Below are 26,912 nucleotides of genomic sequence, written 5' to 3'. Positions count from 1 at the left end.
TAGTGCTAAAGCAGACGGTGGTGTCAGGGCTCTGTGTTTTAGATCTGCAAACACAGCTGGAGCCAGGACTGAAAATCTTGATCACCTGCACAGGACAGTCTGGTCTAATAATAGTAAGTAATGTTCTGAAATGACTTTCTGCTCAGACAAGCATTTGAGAGCTGGTGCTGGCTATTTCTTTATTAGATGGTATTTTATCATGTGCTCATGCTTCTCAGGCCTTCAGGATTTGGAAGTGGGTCGCAACTCTCTTAATGGTGGGTCACAAGGCAAGGGAGAAGAATGTGGGGAGTTGGGTTGTAAGGCTGTAAGAGACTCAATGCCAGATTTGGAGTTGCCCCAATTTAATGTGTGAAGTGGCTATGAAATACTGTATGAAACATAAAACAGATTATACACATGTTAATTGATTCCTGTATTTTGTTTGAGAAAGGTGAAAGCAGTAAGAAAGTAGCATGTAAATTAGTCTTCTAAAGGACAGTAAGGTTAGCAATGGTTCCCACTTCAGGAAAGCTGACAGCCACTAATCTAAGGTGTTTAAATTTTTGTAATATTTCTGTTTGTCTTTTTGCATCCATTGTGATGAAGGCAGCTGATAAACTTAATGCATACACACATACAGCTGCACTAAAAAAACCCTAACTGAAGTATTTATTTATTTATTAGATTTATATACCGCCCTCCCCCAAAGGGCTCAGGGCAGTGAACAACAACATAAATAGAGCACAATAAAATCAAAGACTAAAATCAGTTAAATATTAATTAATTTGGCTCTATATAAAATAAGCCCCACCCCATTAAAACGCAGCACACTAAATCAGCATAACAGATGGCACCTAAAAGAGAAAGGGGGAAGGGAGACGGCAGGATCCACTGATGTTATAAAGGAAGGGGGGGGGCCATCAGCGGCCAGCCTCTCCAAAGGCCCGGCGGAACAGCTCAGTCTTGCAGGCCCTGTGGAACTCATTGAGATCCCGCAGGGCCCTGACAGCTGGAGGGAGAGCGTTCCACCAGGCCCGGGCCCGGGTGAAGGCTAGCCGCATCATTGAGGGGCCAGGGATCACCAGTAAGTTGGCCTCTGCCGAACGCAGAGACCGATTTGGGACATATGGGGTGAGACGGTCCCGCAGGTACGAAGGTCCCAGGTAGATACTAATTACATAGTATTTGATGCTCTGGTGGTAGAAAGTGCCAACAAGTCATAGCCAACTCATAGTGACCCCATTTGGTTTTCAAGGCAAGAAATGTTCAGAGGTGTTTTGCCATTGCCTGCCTTGATCTCACAATCCTGAATTTCCATAGTGGTCTCCCATCCAAATACTAAGCAGGGCCAATCCTGTTAGCTTCTGAGATCTGATGAGATCAGGCTAGTTTGGGCTCTCCAGATTAGGGCTTGGCCATTTTAGCAGTTGTTCAATAAACAGGTGATTAAATGAAAAACAGCCAAGTATGGGTGGGTTCCCTACCTCTAGGAATTGACACTTACTATCTCAAGCAGCTTAACTATATTTTGTGTCAAGTATATTTCATGTGGGATGCAAATTCTACAAGAGTAAAAAAAAATCTCAACAATGGGAAGTGTACTGGGCATAACCAAAAACGTTGGAGTTGACCGCACCGATAAGCAGTTAACAGACTGATTAAAAGGGCAAACAGTAAATGTTTACTAGGAAGGACATTTAGAATAGGAAAGAGGGAGAGATCGCATGCTGCTGTCTTGCTAGCTAGGAAGGGTCTCTTTTCTTACTTCCAAGAAGAAACAGGATATTAGACCTGAGAGAATCAGTCTAAAGACAGACGTGACACAAAAGGACAGAGGGGTCACTAACTTTACAGCCCTCTGCAGCTGATTACTTGCCCGCCTCCTGCTGGGTCTTCTCCTCAGTTCCTTTGTGCATTAGATATTGCTACATCCAACAGTTTTGGGGGCTGTCATCACATCTAGGAAGCCTGAGCCTTCTCAAGACGTTGTACTTGGTTAAGAGTGAGAAGCTATTCTATGAATAATGTTTCTAATAGCCACAAGCAATCAGTGGTGTGGATCCACAAATCAATTTCAGAAGTGAAATTTAGTGTAGTGTCTGCCTCTCTCCCTTTTGGTTTCTAGTGCTTCCAGTTGTTGGAATTTCTTTTTTTTCTTCCCTATGAGCATGTTTTGAAGGAGTCCAGAGCTGTCATTTGAATCCAACAAGAACTTTTCCTTTGAATAAATTTACGCAGCCCAAACTAACAAACTATCGGACTCTGTGCTAAGGACAAACACTAAGGGCAAACACTGCTAAGGATATTGATATTCTGGAAACCTAAGGCAAGCCATGAGGAGGTTTTTTAGTCTGGCAAGTCCTCTGTAAGCTGGAGACACAAGCAACATAATTTAGGCCTCAATCTAATACAGAGATAGCTGTGCTTAAGCCGTTGGCTGGTATCCTGCTCTATTATTAGCCTTGAAAAGGCAAAAGGATGGACAATGAGAAGGGATGTCTTATCTTTTTTGTTTTCAGGCCTAACAGTGTGGGGGATGGAAAGGTCAGTTTCCATTAGTGAAATTGTGCAGATATAGTAAGTAACCTTTAAACCCCTTTCCTAGCTGTGCTACACCCCCTGTAGAAATAAAACCCCAGGTTGGAACCTGACTAATGTGGTGATTTTCACTAATTTTCCTTCTTTCTGTGGACCCCCTACATGTCATTCCTCAGGTTCCGTATATCCCAGGAGCAGCATTTTGTGGAGATGGGTGGCTGATGGAGGAGGGGAGAGGCAGGAAAGGTCCATTCTTCTGGTGAAAATTTTAGTCTGGATCCAACCCTCTGTGATCCAATGACTACCTTTTGAAAACTTACTAAACATCATATCTGTGTCCCCTAGGACAAGTGCTCTGCTGATTTGTATGTGAGAGTAACTTCAGTGGAAGGTCACTGTGACTATGAGAGAGCCAGAGTGGTGTGGTGGTTATAATGTCTGATCTGGGAGCAGAGGCGTACTGAGGAAAAATGGGAGCAGAGGTATACTGAGGGCCGTTCCCCCAAGCCACCCCCCCCACACACACACTGGGCTCCCTAGAGCCCAGCTGCTGCTCTCCCCAGAGCCTGGGGAGAGAGCACTTGCCAGCCTCCCAGACGTGCTTTTAAAAGTGATGGAGGGCGGGGCCCCACCCCACCCTGGGCTTCCTGGAGTCTGGCTGCTGCTCACCCCAGAGCCTGCGGGGAGAGCACTTGCTGGCCTCTATGACGTCCTTTTATAAGTATGGAGGCCAGGGGCCTCCCCAACCCAGCACATCCCCAGCCCAGCAAATGCTCTCTCCCCAGAGAGCAGCAGCTGAGGGGAGTGGGTGGGGGCGGGGCAGAGCTCCCCCTAATTCCTGGATGTCGGGGGCAGAGTGCTGGTGCTGGCCTTTCAGTCACGTAGTGGGGTGCCGGAGACCCAGCTTTGAATCCCCACTCTTCCATAGATGCTTCTGAGTGATCTTGGGCCAATCATATTGTACTTATTCCCATATCCCTAGGCTAGAACGCCCCTGAACTTGGGGCCAGTCCTGTCCGGGAGATTATCAGGAAGTGGTTGGTCTTGAGTTATAAGGTCAACCTTTTCCACATTAAAAATGTTCTTATAATGCTGATGCCAAGCTTCGATCGAGATGCCAGCTACCAGATTGTTGATAGCTTTTAAATTACTGGAAATTATGGTCCAGAAGGATCTGGAGTCATTAGAATTGGTTACCTGAATGAGTATTTCCCACTCAGCGTATTTCCCACTCAGCATGATACACAATTTATTGTCCTTTAAAAGCTGAATAAATAAGCAGGAGGTAAGGAAGGTTCATTGGCAGCTCTCTGTCTTAAGTATATGGCTTGTAACTGGGGTTTTAATTGTTGGCATTCTTGGTCGAAGCCATCTGCCAGTGGTCTTTTAACTTTTCTTGATTGGTTAGTATTAGCAGCACATAAAGCTATAATGTTCTGTATTATTTCCTCGTAAGAATGCAGCAGCGAGTCAGATGACTCAGTCTGCACTATTTCAGACCATAGTTCCAGAAAGATTTGACTGTTTATTATTCCATGGAACTGTTTCTCCATTCCAGAGGATCAGGTGATTTTTAAGTATGGAATAGCAGTCTCATCGTTCTTCCTGAAAGGCACTGCTTGATCCTCGATAAAAGTGATTGTCAGGGAGAGCGGTAGGTCATCATTGGCATTGTGATGGTCTATATGAAAGTCATTCACACTTCCAAGTATTGCTGGAGAAACCAAGGCGTAGTCTATTATGCGACAGCCTCTACTAGACAAAAAGGTACACTCCCCTGAGTGTTTAAATCTACGTAGGCCATTTAGGCCATTTATATCAGTCCATTTAGGCCAAATAAATCCAAAGCCAATGCTTTGCCTGCATGGTTAACATATTTGTCTTTGGAATGTCTTTGTAAAGAAAAGTACCATGGTAGGTTTTCTGCATCTATCCCCATATCCTCAGTTAACATTTGTCCATCTGTCCCCACTGTACTTAATTACACTTTAACCTGTACTTCCTCCACTTCATATCCTCTTAATTCTGATTTTTTTTGCTACATCTGTCATTTTATGTAGGAGGTATCTAAAAAAGTAGGCTGTACTCTAGTCCAACACAGTTTGTGATTTTGTTAGTCAGAGAATTATGTTAGTCTTCAAATGTGCCACAAGACTTTTGTTGAATGAGAACTGTGATTCCTATGACTTTCACTGTAAAAGATCAACTGACTACTCTGTTTAACAGATAAGCTGCTTTTATATTCAGGTTCAGTTCTCAGTAGGGTGGAAACAGAGAATGCACAAGTGTCACACCCCTCAAAGTACTTAGGTAGCCAAACAATTCATTTGCTAGGAAACAGAACAGAAAGCGTGAAACAAACCTTGATTCCTTATCTGTAAGCAGCAGGCAATTCACCATCCAAAATAGGGTTTTACACTTTAACATGAAACATATGTTTCTCACACCCATACTTCCACTTTTTAAAGCTCCAGTCTAAACTTATTCTATCTTTAAAGCCCAATACTAGCACTTCTTTGGCAGGCAAGTAAACAGGCACGTACTCTTCTATTACTTTTATTACAATCCTAGATCAACCAGCAATATCATAATAAACAAATAAGCCAACATTTAAAAAATGCACACAGAATAAAAATTCATAGTCTTGTTAAATTAATTTTCAAGATACATGCATAATTAATAAAAAGATTTAACCAGTTGCTTCCTTATTAAACAGGTTTGAAGCACAGAATTTAGCCATCTTAGTCCAAACTAGCCTGATCTTCTCATCCTGGAAGCCAGGCAGGGTCAGGTGTGGTTAGCATTTGGATGGGAGACCACCAAGGAAGTTCAGTATTGCTATGCAGGGGCAGGCAATGACAAACCTCCACCACCTTCATTCATCCCGTGATTGGGGTCTCCATAATTTGGCTGCGACTTGACAATAAAAGTGATTTCACTGGAATGATCGAAAAGGAGAAGGGACATATAAAATTTGCTAGATCTGCTTGGAAAATTGGATAGAATTAGGGTGATGTATAAGAATATGAATGTTCTTATAAAATAGCCAATACAAAAGCACGTGTTTTACTATTTCAACCTCATTTCACTGGCAAGGACAGACACAGAGAATAGTGGGTACATTAATATCTCCCTACCAGAAGAGCTGAAGGTAAAATAATAAAGCAGGCTAGGATGAAGGCTGTTTTATTTTTGGCAAATTCTAAAGCATAAAGGTATTCTGCCAGGACAAAATGCCAATTTCTCTGTGCTGTGTATCTAAAAATCTGTGCATTGAAGCACCACTGGCATGACTAGAACAGGGCATTTTTCAAACTCTCTCTTAAACCAGCCAAACTGAGAGGGAAGCAGGAGGAGTGGACAGAATAAGAACATAAGAAGAGTCATTCTGGATTAGATCAGTGGTCTAGAAATCTCTCACAGTAGCCAACCAGTTATTCTGGAGGGTCAATAAAATGGCATAGAGGCCAGGCCTTCACCTGATGTTGCCTCCTGGCACTGGAATGCAGAGGTTTACTATTTCTGAACATGGACAAACCCTTCTATCAACACAGCTTATAGCCACTGATCAGAGGTGGGATCCAGCAGGTTCTCACAGGTTCCCGAGAGTAGGTTACTAATTATTTGTGTGTGCCGAGAGGGGGTTAATAATTGGTGATTTTGCCACATGATTTTTGCCTTCGTTACGCCCGTCCTCTCAGCAGTAGCGCGCAGAACTTGAAGCAGTCTAGCAGGAGGTGCACCGGCGTGTGTGGCAGCTCCATTCCGCGCTCAAGGCATCTCAAGGCTTTCCTCAGCCTAAGGGATCATGCAGTGGCTGCGTCCTTGCCACAGCCCCGCCCAGGAATGCCCCACCCCCAGAATGCCCGGCCATGCCCCTGTCATGCCCTGCCCAGCCCCATTGGCGCTACGCCACAGTTTGAATCCCACCACCATGGGAACCTGTTACTAAAATTTTTGGATCCCACCACTGCCACTGATAGACCTATCCTCCATGAGTCTGTCTAACACCTTTTCAAGAAGTCTATGGTTATTGTTATCACTACATCCTTTAGCAGTAAATTCCACATTTTAATCACTCGTTGACTAAACAATTTTTTTTCCGTTCATCCTGAATCTACTGCCCATCAACTTCATTTGATACTCTCAAGTTCTATTAGTTTGAAAGAGGGAGAAAATGTTCTCTCTGTCCATTCTCTGTACCCCACACATACTTTTATAAGCTTCTATCATGCTCCCTCCTTAGTCATCTCTTTTCTAAATTGAAAAGTTTCAATTTTTTCAGCCTTTCACCTAGGGAAGGTGCTTCAACTTCTAAATCATCTTGGTTGCCCTGTTCTCCACTTTTTCCAACTCCAATATCTTTTTGAGATACAGTGACCAGAATTAGACACCCTATTCCAAATGTGATACATCTATGTAGAGATCTATAGATTTCTTTCCTAATAATCCCCAGCTTAGCATTTGCCTTCATTCCTGCAACACACGGAGTTGACATTTTCATTGAGCTATCCAATGTGATTCCAAGGTCTCTTTCCATTGGTATTAGCAACTTCAGGCCCTATTATTATATACTTAAAGTTGGGATCCCCGCCCCACTGCATATCAGCTTATTCTTATCTACATTGAAGTTTATTTGCTAAATTGTTGCCGATTCACCCAATTTGTGGAGTTCCTCCTAGAGCCCTTCAAGGTTGGCCTTGATTTTCACCATCCTGAATAAATTTTGTATCATTTGCAAACTTGGCCACTACACTGCTTACCTCCAATGCTAGACCATTTATGAACAAGTTAAATAGCATCAGCCACAGTACTTATCCTTTTGGGGCCCTACTTTCATCCCCACAAAATAGTCTACATTTTAGACATCGTTAGTCCATAGTCATGAGTAGGACAAAGCAAGTGATGTCAAAAGAAATACAGTCGCTGTTGTTTTGGTTGTAGGAATGTTGCCTGTTTCAGCAGCATTTGAAAATATGTGGTGATTTTTTTTTGTTTTACAGTCATTTCTGTTATGCCTAGTCATTTAGTGCTACTTCTAGAAGCCATGGTATTCCTGCATGAAAGTAATGACTTCCCATGCCTCCTACTCTGTTTTAAAAATGATTCACACACAAACACAATTTATCTGCTCTGTTTAGCAGAAGGAGAGTCCTGGACCTAACAAAGGAACTCTCTTCCACATGGCCCTGTGCCAAGGGGAGGGCCTACAGTAGGAGAAACCAAGTAAAAGTTGGTCACACAATAGGGTATGCTTGATTGTTGAATACAAGGGAGCAGTGGCAGCAACAATGAATGAGGATGTTCACAGACATGAGATGATCAAGGGACAGGTGTCCCATGATATATCTTGTATTGGAATATATAGGCCCATGTGTTTTAAGATGATAATGATCATCTTGAATTAGTGTTTGCTTTCATCTAGACATGTGGCATGAATAGTGTTGCCATTTTTGCTTCCCTGGGAAAGCAGCTATACCTCAAAAAGCTGCATAACGGACATAGATTCAGCAGGTGCCTAGGCATAACAGAAATGTACTTATGGGAGAGCAGCACCTGTTACTGTTGATTGAATTTCTGCCTGTTTCACAGTTCTTAAATACACAGGTGCTCTGCCAGGAACAAAAATGGCAACCTAGTGGCAGTCTGACTGACTCCAAATGAAGTTGTGAAATGCTGAGATTTGACCAAGAAGGTCCTTAATGATCAGAAGAAAGAATGTACTTCAACTAGTTCAACTAAATGCTAAGCATATTATATGGTTTCCATGGTGGTACAACATCACATTCTGCTTTTTAATGATCAACATTATTAGTTTAGAAGGTAACTCTATGCTTGATCAGGATGCAGCCTCTCAAATATAACATGCCCAGGCATGTTCCTTATTACAGCACATCAGCTGGAAACTTCCTTAGGCAGGCCCTCTTACTGTGAATTGCTCAGATAGGCTCTGCAACATTTTTTGTCCTTGGGGATAAAAGTCCTTGGATTGCAGCTATTTTAATTTATGTTGCTGTTATTCTTACTAGAGGATAAAAGGGTCCTTAAGCATAATAGGCATGAAAATACCTGGAGTTAATCCAAATAATTCTGCTGCTACATTCTAACCCCCTATACTGAGTGTGAAAGGTCAGAAAGACCTTTTCTCCTTCCCAATCTATGATACAATTATTTAATTTCCAAAATTGGGGGGGGGGGGGAGCTCACCTGGCTGGTAAACAAACATGTAACAGGCATCATTTCCCCAAACATACGTAAAGAGGAAAATCTGGCTTCATGAAATTCTGTCACCCAGCTGGTTAAACACGCAGGAGGAGCCCAATCAGAAAACCGGCAGCTGTGAGACCACTGCCTCATCTGCCTAGAAGTTCTCTGATGCTTTCCATATATTAATATATGACACAGCTATTGAATACAGTTTCTGATTTAAAGGCTCTAGTCTGACAAGTAGCTGTAAATATGTTGGTTATAGCTGCTGCATATGACACTGTTTGCGTTCAAAACTTGACCTTTTAGCAATTCTATAGTTAGCTCCTCTGGTCTAGATTTCCCATTATACTCAAGAAGAAAAGAAAGATGGAAGAAGGATAAGAGCCAGGGAGAAAATGTCACAATAGGACTTTCTAAGTGTTGCTCAAATTTTGCATAGTTCTCTTTGCCAGAGGCAATTTGCAAAAACTTTGTTACATAGTATTGTTGAAGGCTTTCACGGCTGGATGACACAGTGTGTAACAGACTTCTCTCTGTGATACACCTTTGAAGATGCCAGCCAGATGCAGGTGAAACATTAGGAACAAGATCTACCAGACCATAGCCACACAGCCCAGAAAACCTACCACAACCAGTCTGTTACATAGCATTGACATAATTTAGGCTGGCAATTTGTGGCTAGCATAGTGTTGCCAGATCTTGAGTGTTTGACTTGAAGTTTGAGGGTTTGATAGTGCACTCCTAAGAACTACACCTTTGTAAACCCAGAGTAACTCTGTGAATCTTTCTAAGGATCTCCATGCAAAGGAGTTAAATCCCAAGGCATGAAGCCAGAAACAAGCAGTCAACCTGTTTTGCACAAAGCCCATTCTCTATGAACCACAATGATTAAGAGGTAAGAACATAAGAACATAAGAACGAGCCTGCTGGATCAGACCAGAGTCCATCTAGTCCAGCACTCTGCTGCTCTCAGTGGCCCACCAGATGCCTTTGGGAGCTCACATGCAGGATGCGAAAGCAATGGCCTTCTCCTGCTCCCAAGCACCTGGTCTGCTAGGGCATTTGCAATCTCAGATCAAAGAGGATCAAGATTGGTAGCCATAGATTGACTTCTCCTCCATAATCTGTCCAAGCCCCCTTTAAAGCTATCCAGGTTAGTGGCCATCACCACCTCCTGTGGCAGCATATCCTCAGCCTGAACAAAACAGGAAATACATTTGGACTTACTTTTGAATAAGAATGTTTAGGATTGCAGCCCCAACCATTTAGGCCTCAAGGTCTGCCCTGTCCACCTCTCAAATTGTCAGGGCAAGAAGTGGAGCCTGGAGGCACATGTAGGAACCCAAGCTTCTGCTTCTAGCTGAGCCACAGTGCAGAATTATATCCCTCATTCTGTGCCGCTTCAAACAGAGTTAGTGTGCCTGCATTTAAGTAGGTAGACATCAATACAGGCACAATAACTCTGAAGCGGCACAGAATGAGGGATATAATTCTGCACCGTGGCTCAGCTAGAAGCAGAAGCTTGGGCTCCTCCACTTCTTGCCCTGACAATTTGAGAGGTGGACAGGGCAGGCCTTGAGGCCTAACTGGTTGGGGCTGCAATCCTAAACATTCTTATTCAAAAGTAAGTCCAAATGGATTTCCTATCATGTTCAGGATGAGGTGGCATGAGCTTCAAGATGAGAGTCCTTGGTGAAGTAAGACTATAATGTATTGTTGAAGGCTTTCATGGCCGGAATCACTGGGGTGCTGTGTGGTTTCCGGGCTGTATGGCCGTGTTCTAGCATGTGTTGAGTGCAAATCAAGCTTGCTAATTGCACCCTTGTTAAAACAGGCAGATGGTTCTTTCTCCCACCCTGGAAATTCCACAGGTATATATACTCCACTTACTTTACTACCATCAGATCCTCTGAAGATGCCAGCCACAGATGCAGATGAAACACCAGGAGAAAATGCTACTAGAACACCGCCATACATCTCGGAAATCACACAACACCAAAGGCTATAATATTGTTTTAATTTATACCCTGCCTTTCTAACTGGGACTCAAGGTGGATAGCAAGTACAATAGAACTGTTTAGTCATTAGATAAACTAATTGCAAAATATTATCATGGTTGAATTATAACGTTTTAATCCGATAAACGAGATTCCTAGTAAAACAAACTTATTCAGACAATCAGCAAGAGGGTTATAAAACAGGATAAAATTTAAATCTAACAGATTTGAATAATAGAATGCAGTGAGGCTAGGACTGAAAGGGAGAAAAATAAATCAGTAAAATTTACTTCCAAGGAAACACTCGTACAATTTCATTGTCATTTGGAAAAGAATTATTCTCATTACAAGTTAAGAGGGGTTTCAGTAGGACTGTTGGAGGGCGGGGACAAAATTCTGGTCCTACAGGGCAAGACAATTTGTATGATTTGCTTTTAGATGGTGTTTAATTTAGACCTAGGTGGTATGGAGAAAATATTCAGCAAAAATCCATTTGTGAATGGTTGCTAAAGCACAGTACCCAAGAATTTGTGAATGGTTAACCCCTCCCCCCATGAAAGCCACCTTCACGAATGTGACAAACATTCAAGGAGTTGTTTGTCCCACCACAGCATCTCCACACTTCACTTCACCTGCTAAATTTTGACTTACCACACAGCTCTTAAAGAGACAAGAGCTTTTTAAAAACCCACCAGTTCCACCCCTGGATGTGCTCCTTTCTAATGTATGCTTCCAAATAGCCTTAGCAGACAAATTAAATTAAAAACCTCCTTCTAGCTTCTCTTGAGCTATTTGTGCCAGTTCCGATTGTGTTAAGACACTAAAACTGACTTCACATTCTGACCCACGTAGGATCACACTGGCAACATCGTCCATGCAGCTCTTGCCTAAGAAAACGTTTTGGTGTTGGGATTTTTCCGTTACTAGCATCTCACTCTGCTACTTTTGGGGAAGACTTTGCCCAACCACTAACTGCGTCTCTAGAAAGGCGGGGGTGGGGGGGTGGGAGAGGAAGGGATGAGAGGCAGCGAGTCAACAGCAGGCACGGGAAAGAAGACGGCTCTTTGGAAATTCCTGGCTTCAACTACTCGCAATTAAGACAAGACTAGCGGGGAGGAGGGGGAAGGTCCCGCCCTCTGCTTGTGAGGGGGCGGAGTCTTGCGGGCTTTATGTAGTCACAGCCGCCGCCTGCAGTCTCTAGAACTGCTGTGATAGAGGGAGCGCGGGCGCGCCTGGGGAGGTGAGCGTTGTTTGTTCTCTAGGCTTTTCTGCTTTATTCCTCTATTTCCCCGATGTGAGGGGTGTTGTGTTGGTACCGTTTTGAGTGGTCGCCAAAGGTAGCCCTGAGTGCAGTTTATGGTGTTTTAGTGGACTCGAACGTAGGTCCCTCGCAAGTGGTGACGAGATGTGGCTTCACGGCACCCGTGTGCCTTCCACCCTGGCCCGGTCTGGACCTGTTTCTGGACCCTTCCTGGGGCAATCTCGCGCCTGTGGTGCGTGGGCATCACCTTCTGCTGCTCTGTGCTCAGTCATCTCCGTATGCTTATGTGAAAGAACATACAAGCGACGAGTGCTTGGGCAGGATAAGGGGACTAATGGACTAAGGTTGTCTGTCACTGCAGATGTTCCCTATTCCACTCGTGACATTCACACGCATTTGCTTTTCCAAGTAAAGTTTCGTCATCCTTTCTTCCACCTGTCCTCTTCTCCGTTAGTTCCTCTTAAGGGCAGGCATCGTCGGGATGGCGGCTCTCTTGTGTTTCCCTGGCTTTCGTGTGTTCTTTAGGATAAGAAGGCGCCAAGAGAACAGTTTTTTCGAAGGGGGCTCGGAAACTGATGGGACCCTGTGGGGGTCTCTCGCCCTAGAGTGGTGATGGTGCCCACTGTGGCCGGGCAGCCTGGTCCTTGCGGGCGCCGCCTGGAGAGCGGTAACCAGGCGCCTTCTCCAAAAGCGTCGTCGTCGTTTGACAAGGGTTTGTACCACTGCAAGATCGGGATTGATAAACGGGCATTGATTGATTCGCAGTCAGTGGAGGAACGCAACCTGCCGCTTTCGCGCTGAAGCATAACCGCCCAGGTGTAGATTTTTCAGGGGTCGTTCACAGGGGGCGCGAGTCGCGCGGCGAAAACTCGTCCTTCCCGAAACCGGAGGGCTCGTTCCGGTCGCGGGAGGGGGGAGGTGAGGAGGGCGACCGGCGGCGTCTCCTTCGTGCGCCTTGCCGGACCGTTCGTGAGCCGTGGGGCTGGGGCGGGGGCGGCGATGCCCGGGGACGCGAAGCCAGCCGAGCTTTTCGGGCGTCGGACGGGAGAGGTGCTGCGGAGTCGGTGGCTTTGCAGGGCAGGGGACTTTGTCGAGGCATGCCCGTGCTTTGCGGGAAAGCCAGAGCCGTTCGCTCGGCGGGAGGAGTCAGGCGGCCGTGACTCAGGGACAGTAGTCACTCCAGGGCTGATGCAAGAGAGCAGGCCCGGCCCGGGCTGCGCCCAGAGTTTTGCTAAGGACGCGCCTGGCTGGGCACTTTGCTGAAGGAGGGCGCGAGTGGCTTCCTTGCAGAAGGGGAGAACCCCAGGCGCGCGCGGGGGGGGGGGGGACGGGACACTCGTCTGTCCTCCAGGAGCTGGCCCAGCTGCGCAGCCGGCGGACAGGAAAGGCAGAGCCCTGATGGGGTGGGACCCAGGCTTGACTCTCTGCCCGGTCGGTGTTCTTTCCTCGGTGGGAACTCCTTGTTCCCAAGCCGCGTTTTATTTTTGTGCGCTGTTTTGCGAATACGCCCGGGGTAGGTGGCGTGTTCAGGTTTCCTTGGAAGCCGGAGGCGCTCCTGCTGCCTTCGTTCCCCGGGTCCGGCCCTCTTTATTGGGTTTTATTGGAGTTTTATAGCGCCCTCCTCTCCCCCTCCCCTTAGCACCTGAAATGGCTTTTGTTGCATTTGGGCGGGGTGGGAGGCTGGAGGCTGGGGCGGAGTCGTAGTAAACGCTGTTTATGTCTCTGGCGACGGGGTTGTGTGGCAAGCGACGTTGCGCAACTTTCCAACACAGCACGTGACGCCCGGGGGGGAGCGGGTGACGCAATCGCGGGGCGGGGGCCGCGGGAGTCTTTCGCCCCGCCTCTTGGGTGTGAGGCGCTTAGTGCAGAGGCTGATGCATCAGTGGGAAAGGAAGCGCCCAGCTCCATCGCAGGGACTGCGGGAAGTTTAAGCGCCTGGTTTTGCATTACTGTCTTGAATGGTGGTCGGCTGGCTGGCTTTTAAGTGCAGACCTTGCAGGGTTGTTCTGCTGTTTCTGCAGTGCAGCACAAAGTTATATACACGCAAATGTTAGCTTTTGCCTCTCCTTTCAAGGTGCTCTAAAATAGGCCAAAGGTTGGGCCATCCACTTTGTATGCTGAAGGTCCCATGTTCAATCACCAGTTACAGAGAACAAAAAGTCTCTGATACAGGAGACTTCTAGTTGGCAGGCAGTGCCTCCTCAGGGTCCTAGAGTGCACGCTGCTAAATCCTGCTTGACCAAGATCTCACTTGGTAGAATGCAGCTTCAGAGGTAGGGCCAGGTGGGAGAGAGTAAAGACATTTACTGTAAGACATTTTTTAGCAGGACATCAGTTATGGCAAGAAAATCCAGAAATGTAACTTTGTTGTATAGGCTGGTTTCTAGCCTGCCTTAGGTGGAGTGTGTGTTCGCATATAAATTTTAAAGCTTAAACCTGTCTACAGCATCGAAACTCTACTTGTCAGGACATGTTATGAAATTGGGTTAAAAATCAAAGTGTGCGATGTTCTGCTTAGTTGTTTACAATTTAGGGCAGCCCATGAATTGATGACATCCAAAACTCTTTATCCTTTATAGCCTTGCTTGGATTTTGCAAAGTTGAAGATCATGGCTTCTTTTATTGAATTCATCCATCTCATGTTCGGTCTTCCTCTTTTCCTGCTGCATTTAACTTTTCCAGTGCAACTTGGCTTTTCATGATGGAACCAAAGCACAATATCCTCAGTTTAGCCCTTTTAGCTTCTGGGGAGAATTAATGCTTGGTTTGATCTAGAACCTACTTTTTTGGAGGCTTATGGTAACAGTCAGTTCCTTCTAAAAGAATAATTGATTTTCTTTCTCTGTGAATTTTAGGAAGCATATCCTTAACCAATAAAAGACTAAGGGATGGAATATTGTGACGACAAACCCCACCCCTAAGAGCCCATCTTGGCCAGCGAAGTAATGACGCCTGGCCACACACTGCTCTGCTGGCCTTGCAAAGTTCTCCCGCAACCCCACTCCCAAGAGCCCACCTCCTGGGCGCACACTGGTCTGTTAGCGCTGTGAAGCCCTCCCGCCTCTTCCCCTGATCCCAAGAGCCAATCCCCGCCCATTGAGGGCGGTGATGCTTCCTCCCCCACCCTTTGCTAGGGCCCATTGCATCTTTTCCACAATGAGCTTTGCTGCTAGTGCAGGGGTGGGCAATTATTTTTTCCATGGGGCCGCATAAGAAACAGAAAATATTGTGGAGGGCCGGGCCAAAAGGCAGGGGGGCGAGGTGCTTTTGAAAGCCCCGCAGAATACGGCAGCCAAGACAACCGGCTTCTGCGGGGCTGTCAAAGACGCCTCGCTCCCCAGCATGGCAGGACCACCAGTCAGGGTCATCTGGCGGGCCAGATGTGGCCCGCGGGCCATATAATGCCCAGGTCTGTGCTAGTGATACATAGTGCACATGACCAGCTGGCTGTGGACTAAGATTAATGTATGTTAAACCTTCTGTGGCTACTGTTTGCTGTAGTGGTAATGTGGCTAGACCTTCGCCCCCACAATGTAAACATAGATGGGCTGCTGGGCAGTTGTTACCTGACAAGATAGGGAATGGGAAATTGTGCTTCCAGTTGTATTACAGTCTTCATGCTTAGTGGATTCTACGAATGGCCAGTGAAACTATCCCCAACAGAGTAAATGTGGTTAATCTTTTTGCTAGGAATCAGAATGTGGGAACTGCAATTGCCACTTTACTCCTGTGGTTTGAAGTGGCTACTTAGCAAGATTTTCAAGTTGAGACTTGTCCTTGGCATCAGCTCGACCTGCCAGGACTTGTTCTGGTATTTCTGACATTCGCTATGTCGTCATACATTGTTGTTTATAAAGAGAGCATGAAAGATGCCGCAATTTTTAATTTCCTTGCTTCTTCCTAACCCAGACATTGGAGGAAGGTAACATTACAAGTTTGCCTTTTGGAGGCTCATTGCCCAAAGATGTGGAGGGATTCCCAAAAAGTCTATGTTATGCTTCCCAAACTCCTTATACAGTCGTATGTGTAAAACATATTTTCACTTGACAAATTTAAATTGGTCTATATCAGGGGTCTGCAACCTGCGGCTCTCCAGATGTTCATGGACTACAATTCCCATCAGCCCCTGCCAGCATGGCCAATTAGCCAAATCCCATTTTGTAGTCCATGAACATTTGGAGAGCTGCAGGTTGCAGACCCTTGGTCTATATCGTGACTTTACATGTTGGCTATGTGGGACACCTGATTTCTCAACTATATTTGCTTAAGTGCATTCAGTTTCTTTAGAAAGATAATGGTGTGGGAGATCCTTGGGCTGTTAATGGAAGACTGTCTTTCCCATGTTAACTTTGTGGTGGTCACACTTGTCCATAATTTGGATGGGCAGAGATTAAGAACTGTAGAGACCAAAAGAATAGTATAGGTTGCAAACTCCACTTCTAAAATATTCAGGTATTTTGCAATACTGTACTGGCATCCCTACCTTAATTCCATTGTTCTTTTTCAAATCTACTTAGACAGAATCAACGCCTTACCTCTTACATGCTAAGTTTCAGGAAGTTAAATGAATAGAAGATTGTTTGGAGTGGAATAGATCTTCACAAGGAGTTAAGTGTGAGGAAGGAGGAGGAAGCAATAAAAATGGAGTGAAAACAAATCTTCGCATCTTTGGGTGTATAGCCTGATGCTTATGATATTATGATTTATGATATGGAGGAGAGCATCTGTAATGGCAGCAGAATGTAAAAGAGACCCAGTTTGGGAATATTTTGCAGCAAAGAAATGCAAATGTTGCAGCAAAGAAATGCAAGGCTTGCAGCCCAAATGACACTAAGAATGATTCACCTAATAATTTCATAATGTTATTTCTAATAATATAATCAAATCAGTAATTTTTGGAATAACTATAGGACTAATCTCTAAAAATGAAACCTTCATTTGGTTGTAAATATGATTCTACAAGCAAGAACTAGTCTTTATGTAGAAAACCATGATTTAAATCTAGTTTTATTCATTAGTGATTTAAATCAAATCTACCCTGCCTTTCCTTTTTACTCATGTAGATTCTTTAATTAGCTCCTTCCTTCACTAGGTTATGTGTAGATGAAGGATGCCATAACGTTAGATTGAATATGTAATATATGCAGTGTTTATCTTATATGTATTTGAACTGCTTTGAACTTATTTTGATGGGAAAGATGAGTCCACAAATAAAAAAATACATTGTGATTCATACTGAAATGCAATTTATCTATTCTATATCTGTGCAACAGGCAGTGTTATCACATCAGTGCTACAAATGTATTTGGAAAAGCTGATAAAACTGAAGGTTGATATCTATATTACTTAAAGAGATACTTAGTACAAAGTGTTCAACACTGCCGTGATAGCCCAGTACACCTGTAGGTGGATGCTTTAATACATTTGCCTCTTCCATTCTTCTCTGGCTCTTTCAAATCCGGGTGTGTATAGAATATGCCTTTAGGTGGTCCTGGGAACTAGCAAAATGATTCTTAACTGGTGTGATATGATCCCAGTAGGGTCAACTACAAATCTTGACTGGAATTCAGGATTTTAGGAAGCCCCTTGTACAGTGGCCTTTGACAGCTTTCACGGCTCCTCACCAGCTTTTAGCGTTTTCCACATAGCCCATTAAGAAATAGGAATTAAACAGCAGTATCCTTTCCAGCTGGGATGAGACACAAATACCCTCCTCCATCCATTAGTGTGTGTGTGAGAGGGAGAGAGAGAGAGATAAGCTTCTAGAAATAAGAGGGGAGACTTTAATAGCAACAAGACAAAAAAGAAACAGGTTCTCCAACAATGCCAATCAGGCTCAAATAAAAATTGTATGCTTGAGAGGGGTGTACCCTAGGCATGTCATAAATATAGCCAAACAAATAAAGTTGCCTTGTCTGGAATACTATTATAGGACAATCTTTTTACTTGAGGGCATTCGGTGAAATGTTGCATACTTGGTGGGTAGTAAGAACCTCTGCACTAAGAGTACAGTAAGTATCAGTGCCATTAAGAATAAGTCAGAGACAAGTATTTAGATACAATGGAGAAGTTGAGCTTAAGATTGATGGACAGAATATATAAATGAGGGGTTGACATTTGAGCAATTAAAAACAAATGGGTTAAATATTTTTTTTAAATTGCTTCATTCAGACCAAATGTATAAAATTTTATTTGTTCTTTCTTTCATTTTATTAGTTGCCCTCCCCCAAAGGGCTCAGGGCAACGTACAACATAAATAAAATACAATAACAGTATTAAAAAGCTTTAACTATACAATATTTAAAAACAAAGAAACAGATGGTGATAAAAAACCCTCCCTCACCCCCACCCCTTGAGCCCACTGGAGGCCGGGATTATGTAACATACTTCAGCCCGGCTGGCCAAATGCCTGGCCCAACAGGTCTGTTTTATAGGCCCTGCGAAAGCTCGACAAGTCTTGCAAGGCCCTGGTCTCTTTTGAGAGTCTGTTCCACCAGAGGGGGGCCTGGACTGTGAAGGCCCTGGCCCTAGTGGAGACCAGCCGGACATGTTTCAGGCCAGGGACCTCCAGTAGGAACTCCTCCAAAGATTGGAGGGTCCTAACGGGGCAATATGAGAGATGTGGTCCCTCAAATATGCAGGTCCAAGGCTGCTTATATCCTTAAAGGTTCAAAGCAACATCTTGAACATGACCCAGAATTTTGATGGGCAGCCAATGAAGTTGGTACAGGACCAGGGTGATCTGGTCCTGACTGGATGTCCCCATAAGGTGTCTGACTACCGCATGTTGCACAAGTTTTAATTTCTGGATCACAGTTAGAGGCAGGCCAGCGTACAGCGAGTTACAATAGTCAAGCCTGTAGGTGACCATTGCATGGATGACTGTGGCTAAGTCTGTGCGGAAGAGGTACGGGGCCAGTTGCCGTGCCTGACGCAGATGATGGAATGCTACCCTGGCCGTTTGAGCCACCTGGGCCTGAAGTGATAGTGCCGGGTCCAGGATGACTCCCAGGCTTTTATAGGCTTGATACTTGTGCTAATTATAATAAAGTCAGCTATTACTGTAAACTATGGAAAAAACACTTCTCTTTTGGTTAAGATTTCTATAAACATGAACAAATGCAGAGCAGTTCACCAGCTTTCATCTTACTACGTTAGGATGGAACACCAGTACTTCAATAGCAGTAAAGCAAAGTAACAGCTACTATTGAAATAATTGAAGCAGGTGGTCAGCAGGAGAAGCTTTTAACATTTGCTTTTTTGTGCAACAGGGCTAAAGGGCAGCCAGTGGTGGCCTAGTTAAGAAAGGAAACCATAGTAGAAGTTAGGTTTTGTGTGGCAAGGTGCCGTTTTAATAGTAGTGTTCTTGACTTGCTGAACTACTGGACAGTGATTGACCATAATTATTCCTTCTCTTCCTTACAGTTGAAGAAAATGCCTCTGTCTCAGGATAGCATCCTACGGTCATCCTGCAGCAGGAAGCTTTGCAGGAACCTCTTTGGGCCAGTTGATCACGAACAGCTCCAGAATGACTTCCAGTCCTCGATGAAGGTGGAGCGGGAAGAGGCCAAGAGCAAGTGGAACTTTGACTTTGAAACAGAAACCCCGCTTGAAGGGGACTACAAATGGGAGAAGGTCTCCCACATCAATGTGTTGTCACCTCAAGATCTGCTGAGCCCCTCGAAGGAGAACAGTTGTGCCAGAGACAAGAGCCTGAGCTCCCCAGTGCTTCTCAAGGTACATGCGAAGACAGACAATCCTGGGCAGGGGAGCTTAGAGACTGAGTCCTCAAGGCATTTGAAACGAAAGCAGACCAGCATAAAAGGTAAGGGGGTGCCGGTTTTGTCTTGGTTCACCTATGCATGGAGCTAAACATTATCAACAGCAATAACTGAATTGAAATGCATTGACTTGAATTTTGGAATCTTAATTCTTTAAATCCAGCATTGGGTTGTTTTGTCATATTGTTACATAAAGAGATGTTTCCTGAATCTTAAAGGACAGCATCCTCAGTAAAACAGAATTATTTGACAGCTTCTGTGTACTGAACATTGTTGCGTTTTCTGTTGTCAAATGCAAAAAGGGTAAAAACTGGAACACAAGAACATAAGAACTAGCCTGCTGGATCAGACCAGAGTCCATCTAGTCCAGCACTCTGCTACTCGCAGTGGCCCACCAGGTGCCTTTGGGAGCTCACGTGCAGGATGTGAAAGCAATGGCCTGCTGCTGCTGCTGCTGCTCCTGAGCACCTGGTCTGCTAAGGCATTTGCAATCTGAGATCAAGGAGGATCAAGATTGGTAGCCATAGATCGACTTCTCCATAAATCTGTCCAAGCCCTTTTTAAAGCTATCTAGGTTAGTGACCATTACCACCTCCTGTGGCAGCATATTCCAAACACCAATCACACGTTGTGTGAAGAAGTGTTTCCTTTTATTAGTCCTAATTCTTCCCCACAGCATTTTCAATGAACAGTTGAGGATGTTCAGGTGCACACTGAAGTTGGCTCTCAAAGGAGCATTTCTGAGGCAAATGTGTTTCAGCTTGTAGCTGTAACTGGCACTAGGGGTTTTGGAATGCTGCAGCATTTCACTCTGCTTACCCAAAGGCCCCTGTTTTATGGCAGCAGGCAGAGGGAGAATGTGTGGCTGGTGGGAGGAGGCTCTATCTAAAGAAGGGGAAGTAAGATTGTGGCAGTGAATTACCTAAAATCTCACTCTATCTAGGGCATAATGTCCCGTCCTTGGCTGGATGGCAGATGCCCTGAAATCTGTTCTCTTCAATATGTTTATATTTGCCTGATCCCTTCTGGTATCAAGTTCAGTTTCCTTCTGTTCTTTTCCAGACTTTTACAGCTCAAAACGGAGAACTGTCCCATACAAATCAAATCCCTGATGCTGCAAAGCAACCAACATCCTTCTACAGTTTCTTTGCTGCAGATGCTGTCTTCACTATTTGCTGAAGTGTCCTAACTGGGAACAACACCCAATGGAGTCACCAAGACAACTGTTTGAAGGAGCAATTCACCAGAATTGGGACCTTTGCTCTGAAGACTTTTGCTAGCCTCATCTATTGCATAAAACTGCTTAGTGGACATAACACATGGGAACATTGTAGAACTTCTCTTATTTATGAGTAGCACTAGAGACTGATGTGCAATGTAGTATTGTAAAGTCTTATCTTAAAACAGTTTTAATGTGGCTGGGGAAGATGTGTTTAATGTGGTAACTGCAATGAACTGGCATGATGGTTGCAATGAAGGATGAGAGCCAGTTCTAGTTGTGGCTGAGAATCCTGTTTAGCACAGTAGCCACTTGCCATCTTTCATGTATTTGCCTCAGGTAAAAGATTGCTTGTATTCTACCATTTGGTTGCAGAGGGCATGTACAGTTTTTTCCATATTCCTTTCTTTCTTGGAGCTTTCTGACCCCGGGGGATATAGAGGAACAGTTATGAGTGTCAGTGGGCTGAACTCATGGATGAAACGGGACCTGATCCTTAGCAGAGTGATGCTTGCAGAAGAGGAGTGATTTCATCTCCTTGTCCTCCTGGCTGCAGCCCCTCCCAGTTTGTGCAGCTGTTTCTCCATGTGGTCCTAAACCATGATCTTCTCAGGGAAGTGGCTGCAGAAAGAGAAATACAGGAAACTGAGTTGCTCATGCATGGAGTGGAAGGATACTGGTCAATATCTTTACAGGGTAATACTTTCTATTATTTCATATTAACATGACAGTTTGGGGTGGGAGAGGAGAGAAGGACTGACTTATTCTAGCAAGCTAATTTGTCCTCTTCTGAAAATGGAGGCCTTGGTGTGGTGGGCAGCTGGTGTCCTCTTAGCCATAGCTTTGGAAATAGATATATGGCGGGGGGAGGGGTTATTGCTCAGACAGTACTTGGTAGCACCTAATCGTTGTAGTCTTGATCCTCTACTGTATAGCCTGAACTTTTTCATAGGCAAAACTGTCAAGGAACATGGATTTTCATTGTGGTGCAAATCTGTAGGAGTAACACTAGCCTAGGAAAAAGAAAATGTAGCCCATAGTAGCCATGAGTTTCTGAAATATACCTCACCACCTTCTCTGAGCTTCTTTTCACAAAACCTATTGGGATAGTTTCTCTAGTGTAGTCACTCAACCTGATTTTTATACAGTATAGACTTCTAGCATCATATCCTTTGATTGCTCTAAACGTTTTAAGTTAAAACATAATGAACAGAGTTGGGATTGTCAAGGCATGGCCAGGAGAAGGTATCTTTGCCCTAGAAAAACACCTGTGTTGGGATGATAAAGGATGTACAGTCCTACAGGCTTTCATTAACTTCCACAGTTGTACGCTGTCCCACCAAAAGGTAAAAATGTGGTTCTGTGTTTGAAGGAAGTGAAAGTAGTGAGCTTATGCTGTAGAAAAAAGTCCCGATATTTGTGGCAGCCCTATTTTAATAATTCCTCGTTTATATCTGGAATCCCTCAAGCCACGACAGTGGTTTTAACTGCATTCTGCTTGGGGTCACCTAGGGATTCTTCTCCACTCATCTCAAACCTTGCAATGTTGTCATTTTTTCTTAGTCCCCTAAGATGGCTACCACATTTCAACACAGAGAAAGTCCAGGAAGTAGCTGCGGATTAATTCAACCTTGAGGTTCTAGCTGTCTGTGAGACAAAGTATACATGTGTTTTGGCCAGCTATCTTGATAAAACAGGGCATGTATAATCATATTGAGGAAATTGGCACTTGCCTCTTATACTCCTGCCTCATTATTTTCTCAATGTGAGGGTTTCATTCTGAGCTTGAGGTGGATACTTTGTTTGCCACTGGTATCTGATTGTCAAAACCTCAAAGTTTAATACTGACTTTTGAAACGAAGGCTCTAAAATTTCACAGCCCACATCTCAACCTTGCAAACCCATATCTGTTATTATGACATCTGTTTGCAGTAGGCTCTTACTTTTCAGGTTCTCAGCATGAGGTAGTTGGGATGGTATTCCCATCTGTCCATATCCTGTGAGCTCTGCTTTATGAAGAATTTTGTCGTTAGTGAAATAAGGGCGAACTGGAACTAGAAAGCAGTCTTCAAACCTCTGAAGAGACTTTTTAGTGGTTCCTGAAATATAAAAGAATTTGTCTGCTTCTGTGTGGCAGGGGAAAAAAATAAGTGGGGATTGCTTACTGACTTGCAGAATCTTCCTTTTGACAAACTATACAGGTGTGTTTGGTGTACCCTATCCAGAGCCTAGGGAAGGTGGAAAATGCGAGACTGGAGTCAAAATGGGGGACTGGTGAATTGCTATAGTAATGGAGTAGGGAATGATACAGCAGCAAGAAGTGAAGGATCACCAGCCACATTATGTTACAGAACATAATGAAGAAGAGTTTGGATTTATACCCCCCCTTTCTCTCCTGTAAGGAGACTCAAAGGGGCTGACAATCTCCTTTCCCTCTCCCTTACCCCCCAACAAACACCCTGTGAGGTAGGTGGGGCTGAGAGCTCAGAAGAACTGTAACTAGCCCAAGGTCACCCAGCTGGCATGTGTTGGAGTGCACAGGCTAATTTGAATTCTTCAGATAAGCCTCTACAGCTCAAGCGGCAGAGCAGGAAATCAAACCTGGTTCCTCCAGATCAGAGTGCACCTGCTCTTAACCACTACACCACTGCTGCTCTCCCTGAGTTTTGAGTGCGTTCTCTGAAGGACTGGCTGTTCAGGAGTTTGTTTTTTAAGTACCTTTTCCGTATAGAAGCTATACAGTTTTTTTGGGGAGGGGGGATGGTGTGGCTTTCCATATCATACAACAATATATGGTACAAGAGCCATCCTATCTGAAGCACAGACACAGGCACTTTTAAAAGATAAAGCTAGTAGAATTGCCTATGGCTGCCTGACCATTTTGGTTAGAGCTGCTATGGTCTGGCCACTTTGACCATTGCACTTTTGCATTCACGGTAATGCTAGGATGCTGTCCGCACTAATCTGTTTGTGAATATAATGCTGCTTTGTGAAGTAATTTAAAAATAAAGAATAAAATGGCTTCATCATGGGGCAATTCTCTGTGTGCTTGGTTAGTTTTATACAAACTTCAGGTGAGATCAAAACTTGGATGGTATGGACAATTTGGGCTCTTAGCCAGGTAATGGCTGTTCAGTTTTTTGTTTAGGAAACATAATGACTGTGGTACTCTTCCTTTTTGTTGCATCCTAGATGTGTGCAGAAAAACGGGAAAGGACATGGATAATTATTAGTATTGATGCAGTCTGCATATTAAATACATAACCTTAGCAGTGGTGATACATGTTCTCAACAGAATGGGCACTAGAGAACCTTGGCACTGCTATAGTACTTGTCAAAGTCATGGTCTTCTCCTTCCAGCTGGTATAGCAATACAGACTCCCCACCCATTTGATTAATTGCTGTGATGTCATGGAATAGTCAAAAGCATTCTGACTTTCTGAAGCAATAGCTGTGAGCAGAATGTTTGAAAACTCATTGTTTTGATAAAATTCAAGTGTGACTAGGAAAAGCTTTGGACAGGTCTGGGTACAAGAGCAGCTATGACAGAAAAATCTACATGAAACATAGGCAAAGGAAAACTAAAAGGGAGGAGGCCAAGAGGGAGGGATGTCAAGTGGGACAGTGTGTAAATGGACTAAATTGAGAAACAGGAACCTGACAGAGCAGGAAGTGAAGAGAGAGGAAAGGGTGTTCATGCAGAAGTAACAACACTATCAAGGATAGCTTCTATTGCTCCAGTTCTGTGAGAAGAAAAGTCATTCTTCCTAGTTGGGTCTGTGAAGATGGCTAAGAACATACACGTGATGGACAAGTAAGTGTTTGAGTATTATAGTACACAACAATATGCTTAAAAGAGAAGCATGTTTGAAGGGAAAAAAACATGCAGGCACTTAAAAATCATAAGATGCTTTGTTAATCGCAAGTGGTTCTAACTTTTAAGGCAAAATGCGTTACTATCCAGGGTTTCAACAGTACAGCTTGGCAAATGCAGCTCTTCGCCTCATGATCTAGGAATAAGGTTCAGAGGGTGAGGCTATGGAAACACTGATGCTGTAGAATGCACTGCTGATTGCATACTTTCCTTCTTGTAGAGTATGTTGGAACACAGTCAATCATTTGTTTAAATCAAATAATGCATTTGCTAATCAACATTGAAATATATGGATAATTTACAGGAATAACAGGAACTTGTGTACAGAAAATGCAAAATGTTGTCATTAGGCATCTCAGACCTGTTCAGTCTGGAGATCTTTAGCCTGATAATGGTTTGTATCACAGGAAGATTTTTTAAAATTCAGTATCGCCTCGGCCCTACTAATCCAATAGTATTTCTACATCTCTAATAGTCTTATCAATGCATTGAACTTGCCTCAGATTTGTGAAACGGTTAAGGCAATGCAGTTTTTCTGCCTCTGACTTACAGCCACATAATGAAAACCTGACAAGTCTCGTGTGTAAGGTAACATTCCTTTCTTGAAATCTAGTCCAATGTGCATTTCAGCTGAAACCTTGCCTTTTAAAATAGTTTTTCTTGTATAAGGTGTCCTAAAGCGAGCTGGATTTTCAGAGGAATCCTGGATATAAACAGTTGAATTATCAGAGCACTGTCCCAGTTAAGTCAACAGCGGAAAGATGAGTTGAGCAAGAAGGAAGGTGACAATATTATGGCTTCCTTATATTGATGAAATCTGACAGAAGCTGAAACCACTTCCCCCCTTCATCCAGGGTACTAACTTCCATAAAGGAAATGTCTCTTCACGTGGAGCTGTCCTCTACTTTTGCAGCAACTGAAAAATTCTCAAATGCTGCAGAATGGTGAGGGGTTTTTAACAGGCTAATATTTTATTTCAGAATGAGTTAGCTCCAGACAATCTAAACAAGCTTTTTCTCCTCTATCAGTAAACATGTTGTGCTTTAGCTTTTAAAACTGAAAGCTGGGTTTATTTATGAAATGTGGAAATGCTGAGTACTGGAAGTTACTGCCAACAGACCTTTAAAAGTTGCCAGCAAACAGAAATCAGCACATAAAGTTTTTATCATTGTCTCTGTTTCATTAAAAAGTTTAGTTGCTGAATTTGTGATTGCTATGCAAGCATCAAAAGCACAGAGCTACCACTGGGGAAAAAATTGGCACCCCAGTGCTATACAGTGTGTTTGTGCATTACGTTTACAGTAAGTTCATAGACTCTTTTTGGAAATTCCTTCTGTACTGTTAACTGGATTCCTGTAAACAGCAGTGGAAACTTTCATGTTTGAGAAGGTTGTCCAGCATTTTTAATCCATCTTGCATTATCTACTCTGGTAATCTATTAAAGAATATTTATATTAAGTTGGGATGGTTTCTTCTGAAGCTGCATAGATGCAGAAAATTAGCAGAACCTTGGGAGGGAATAAAGTAAAATTCTGACTTTGCTTCTGCCTTCATTTTTGACAGAGTCCATTACTATTTCCATCTGTCCCTCCAATCAAGAAAATGCATTCATTTAAAATATTTAGACTGCCTTCCAACATAGGTTGTCACTCATGAAACATTAAATCATCAGCATGAAATCTCACTAAAGTAGTTTGTAACAATAGTTAAAACCGTTAAAGCAACAGTAAAAAATTCCCATTAATTCTCAGGTTATAGCCAAGACAAAAAAAAAAACAGCTTTCTTCATAAAGAGACCAGAGAAGAGTCCATAGAGTCACCAAAGAAAAGGGGTTGCTTCTAGTATTTTACAGTCTTCCTTAGAGCAGGGATCTCTAACTTTTCTGAGCCTCTAGGTACCTTTGGAGATCTGACACAGGGTGGTGGTCATAACTACAAAATGGCTGTCAGAGGAGGTGGAGCCAACCCCAGAAGCCCAAGTGCAGGGGAGATGAAGGCTAATTTAAAAAGAAATACATTGGGAAAGAGATGTTGGAGAGAACAAAAAGAA

At 43.8% G+C, this 26,912-nt stretch overlaps 1 protein-coding gene across 3 annotated transcripts; it reads left to right on the top strand.

The window, feature by feature from the left end:
• Nucleotides 1-21,349, top strand: CDKN1A (cyclin dependent kinase inhibitor 1A). 3 transcript variants are annotated; one of them, XM_048497127.1, is made up of 3 exons: nucleotides 1-113; nucleotides 19,414-19,813; nucleotides 20,832-21,349. In XM_048497127.1, the coding sequence occupies exons 2-3, from the start codon at nucleotides 19,423-19,425 to the stop codon at nucleotides 20,879-20,881; spliced, it is 441 nt and encodes a 146-aa protein (XP_048353084.1). In that variant the 5' UTR covers nucleotides 1-113; nucleotides 19,414-19,422; the 3' UTR covers nucleotides 20,882-21,349. The 3 variants fall into 3 exon arrangements, with proteins under 3 accessions (XP_048353084.1, XP_048353083.1, XP_048353082.1); XM_048497126.1 differs by lacking the exon at nucleotides 1-113 and adding an exon at nucleotides 11,916-11,967; XM_048497125.1 differs by lacking the exon at nucleotides 1-113 and adding an exon at nucleotides 12,462-12,700.
• The last annotated feature ends 5,563 nt before the right edge of the window (nucleotides 21,350-26,912 follow it).

The sequence above is a fragment of the Sphaerodactylus townsendi genome, linkage group LG05 (assembly GCF_021028975.2).
Source record: "Sphaerodactylus townsendi isolate TG3544 linkage group LG05, MPM_Stown_v2.3, whole genome shotgun sequence".
Lineage (NCBI taxonomy): Eukaryota > Metazoa > Chordata > Lepidosauria > Squamata > Sphaerodactylidae > Sphaerodactylus > Sphaerodactylus townsendi.
Note: the sequence above shows the minus strand (reverse complement) of the source record. Positions and strands in the feature narration are given on the sequence as shown.